The 4,122-nt window shown below is 34.3% G+C and overlaps 1 protein-coding gene across 1 annotated transcript; it reads left to right on the forward strand.

The window, feature by feature from the left end:
* Window positions 1-715: 715 nt before the first annotated feature.
* On the forward strand, window positions 716-3,800 carry LOC110631273 (homologous recombination OB-fold protein). Its single transcript, XM_021779041.2, has 7 exons — window positions 716-1,323; window positions 1,434-1,516; window positions 1,784-1,846; window positions 1,949-2,050; window positions 2,236-2,301; window positions 2,818-2,896; window positions 3,070-3,800. The coding sequence occupies exons 1-7, from the start codon at window positions 882-884 to the stop codon at window positions 3,546-3,548; spliced, it is 1,314 nt and encodes a 437-aa protein (XP_021634733.1). The 5' UTR covers window positions 716-881; the 3' UTR covers window positions 3,549-3,800.
* The last annotated feature ends 322 nt before the right edge of the window (window positions 3,801-4,122 follow it).

A 4,122-nucleotide genomic window follows, 5' to 3' on the forward strand; every position in this document is an offset into this window, starting at 1 on the left:
AAATGAACAAAGCAAAACAATCCTTTGATGATGACGGATAGTCATAGAAGGATAGGGACCTCTCCTACTCGAAAGCAGAGAGGGACTCTAAAACAAAAACAAAAACGAAAGTAAAATAACAGAAAAAACAAGAAAACGATGAAACTCAATTACAGCCCGGAGCAACGACGACCTAAATCTCTTCTCACTTTCGTGACTCTTCTTGTTGTAGTCCCGTTCTTACGAGCTTTCCGGTTCTCTTGACCTATCCTATTCTCGCTGCCTAAAGTTATTAAGTAATCCTTTTAATTAATTCATATCTTTGGAAAAAGTAAAGGTAAGAAAACAATTTAAATAAATATTTTTTTTACCGAAAATATAATTACAACCTCTATACTAATTAGAATTAATATATTGTATAAAATTAGTCATATTATTAATAGTTTATTAGAGAAAAATAAATATTAATTAGATAAAAATACTTTTATTATTTTATAAAAATTTAGAATTTAATTAGTAAATTTTTCAATACAGTTAATGCTATATTAAATTATATTTTATTTTTTTTATAAATCATTAATGATATTGTTAATTTATATATAATTATTATAATTTTTTTTTGTAAATTTTAGTTTTTAATAAATTACAATTTTAATTCAGGTAGTTGATAGACTAAAGTGAAATAATACAAGGGGTAAGTATTTGGTTAATCTTTTTTTCCCCTCACTTCTTTTTACAAGTAACAAGAGAGGAATAAAAAGTTCCTTCCATTCTCTCCACTTTCTCTCCTCTCCATTTATTTTATTTTTGCCAAACAAGGTACAGAAAAACAAAGTTAAGAGGTTCCTAATCCTTCCCGCGCTTTCTCAAATCCCTCACTGCTTGCACTGAGCCTCACCAAAATGGACCAACCATGGGAAGAAGCTCTAGACCTAGACGATTCAGATCTCCCTTCCCTCCGCCCTCTCAAACGCCGTAACCACCAAACCACGGCCTCCGCTGCCGCCGAACCCACTGTCTCTCAACCGTTTCTCCAGCGCTGCTCTATTTCTCAATCCTCTCAAACTCTATCCTCCCAAAACCTCCAAAATCTCGTCTCTCAATTCCATCTCCCCCCTAGCTCCTCTCCACGCCTCATCCCTGGTCCTGCAGGAAACGTTCAATCCGCCATGCTCCGCCGTCGGAAGAATCAAAATGGGGAAAATTTAGCTGCCGATTTTTGTGAAGAACCAATACCTACACAGGAGTACATTAGGAAGGTTATGGAAGATGGCGTTGCTGAAGATGATGATGATTTCACTGGAGACCCCTGGCTCTGTGCCGTGGATTTTATTCGCCGCCAAGGTTCTTGATATCCTCTCTCTTTTCAAATCTCATTGGGGTTTTGTGTATTGGGTTTTGGTTAACATGTTTTATAGGTATTTGATTCCTTTGTTCTTTTGGATTGAAAATAGGCTTGGCAGATGAGGATGGTGCAATTGGGATTCCTTTGAGTGTGATAAAGAGCAGAATTAAAAGCATAGATAAAGTGGCTCAGGTATGATTAATTATGAATTACTTTAGTTACGCTCAAAATCTATAATATCTTATTGTTCTTTACATTCCAATTACAGCAAAAAAAGGGATTGATTTTCGAAGTTGTACTAGGCTTCTTTAAGTCAATTGTCGTAGTATGTATTTGATCTTTGATATGTTGAGCAGACTAAAATAGTTCTACTCTATTTGAGCATCAGTTGATGGATCAATTTCACTTGGGGTGATTCTTTTTTTAATTAATCTATATTCTGTATTTAATTTTGATTAGGTTGTTGCCATTGTTAAATCTTGCACTCCAAATGGACTTGGTGATGCGATGGTGACCTTAAAGGTAGATTTAATAGAACTTGACAATAAATGCAAATGTGTATCTTGTTTGCCTTTGTAAATTCAGATATTCTGTGCAACTAAGTTTGTTTATGTTCTGACTTAGGATCCAACAGGTACAATTGATGGTACCATTCATAGCAGAGTTCTCAATGATGGGGCATTTGGGAAGGACATGTCTATTGGAGCCGCGATAATACTCCAAAAGGTTGAGGGAAATCTTTTTCAGGGGAAAGTATTTTGTCATAAATGTGCTTACATTTTAATTGGAATGTTAATTATTTTTCCTTAATATTGACATATCAGTTTTTGAGGCTTGTGAAACTGAAGTCTCAAATTGGATAATATCAGCTAGTTGCTTAAAGAATTGATTGAAGTATTTTGTTTTTTCAGGTAGCAGTTTTTGCCCCTTCACGCTCTGCCTATTACCTCAACATTACACTTAGCAACATGGTTAAGGTACACCTTACACTGGTCTTTGTAATTAGCCAACTTATTTTTAAAATAAATTTTCACAGGACGTGCTACGAGTTATTGATGTAGCTATACCTGGATATTTCTTTCGGTAGAACCATTGCAACAGCTGAAAGGCTGTAGCCACAGCATAATGAATATTTTGTAGAAATTCGGTTTCATTAGTTTCTTTATTTTGGTTTTATTTGCTTAGTAGATCTGTCCTGATATGCTAGATTCCCTTTTCTTTTTTCTTTTTTTTTTTCTGCTTATCTTGTCTTCTTCAGTTATAAGTATAATGTTTTCTGGAGACTATCAAATTTTGATTTCCCATCATCAATATTCTCATGGATTATTTGATTCTTGAGAAATTTCAGGAGAAGATAGAAACGCAAACCTGAAACTACATCACTGGCTAGGATGAAAAATCAGACATATCTTGATAACAATGCATAGCAAACCTGAATAATGCATGTGACTAAAACTGAACGATGGATAACATATTATGATAACCTTTTGCAGGTCATCTCCAAGGATTGCAAACTTTCAGTAACGCAAGACTGTTCTGCACCTGTAATCAAACATGCTGGTCCAGTGTTTGGTAGGATAGTATTTCTTCCTTGTAATTTTTCCCTTTTGTACTATAGTGAATGCATTGTTTGGCTTACGTGCTGCATCTCGTGAGAGTGATGAGATAATTTTAACATATGGATGTTGCAGTTTTTGCATAGAATTGTACAATTCTGGTCTATATGATGCTTTTAATTTTTGCAGAACACAATGAAAAATCATGGATGCCACAAATGCCATTCTCTTTATCACAAGGGCGGACTGATGGAATCATGAATAGTCTCAGACAAAATGCTAATAAGGGAGGGAGTTCGCATAATGATCAACAATCGGAATGCAAAGAGGGGACATGGGGCAGATGCTCCGATGATGGAAACAAGGAAAACCAAAACGTAGATGCTGGTACCGAACTTTTCTTGGTCAATCAAAATGTGGCTAATGAAGCAATAGAAGTAGCTAACGAAATGAAGGACAAGGAAATAAAGCATTCAACTCGGGCTGGCAGAACCAATAAATTGGAAGGTGCCCAATGTGGAAGTACTGCAGAAGGTTTAATTGATGCGTTTAACAAGCAAGAAACTGGGAATGTTAATAGAACTAATCGGAGAAAGCCACCAACTTGGAGGAATTCACCCCCTCAGTGGACAGATGAACAGCTGGATCAGCTTTTTGAAATGGATTGATTACGTCTTATGCTGATTGGCTATTTGTTTGCTCCGTCCTCAGTCCTCAGAAGCAGCAGGTGAAATCTCTTTAAAGTATAAAGTTGTACAGGCACTCTTTTTTCCCATTTTATACAAAATTCTTGACCGTTCTGTAGAATTTCCAAATTCTATTTACTCTGGTCCTGTGCATGGAAACCTCTGTGGGTTCATCAATTTAACTTTCCTTTATGTTATATATATAAAAAAGAGCCAAAAACATATTTGCACTGCTGAATTTTATCAAAAAAAGTTTGTTGCATCTTTTTCATAACACACTTAAATTATTTAAAAGTGTAATTGTTTAAATTATTTTAGTGCAAAATAGTATGTACTATAAATACAATGATATATATACAAACTCAAATTGCTGCCTACTTTCACCACTAATAGTTAATAATATAATAACAGTAATTAGATACAATATATAAATTTTGAAGTTAGAACTCATTCTATATTTTGAAATTGAAATTATGAGTTTATTTTAATTTCACTTTTAAATAAATAAGAGTGTATTATGAGTTTATTTTAATTTCACTTTTAAATAAATAAGAGT

Source organism: Manihot esculenta, chromosome 14 (genome assembly GCF_001659605.2).
Source record: "Manihot esculenta cultivar AM560-2 chromosome 14, M.esculenta_v8, whole genome shotgun sequence".
Taxonomy (NCBI): domain Eukaryota; kingdom Viridiplantae; phylum Streptophyta; class Magnoliopsida; order Malpighiales; family Euphorbiaceae; genus Manihot; species Manihot esculenta.

Coding starts and splice junctions, on each gene's coding strand:
- LOC110631273 (XM_021779041.2), top strand. CDS start 882: ATGGACCAACCATGGGAAGAAGCTCTAGACCTAGACGATTCAGATCTC. Junction 1,324..1,433: donor GGATTTTATTCGCCGCCAAG/GTTCTTGATATC, acceptor GATTGAAAATAG/GCTTGGCAGATGAGGATGGT. Junction 2,302..2,817: donor CACTTAGCAACATGGTTAAG/GTACACCTTACA, acceptor AACCTTTTGCAG/GTCATCTCCAAGGATTGCAA.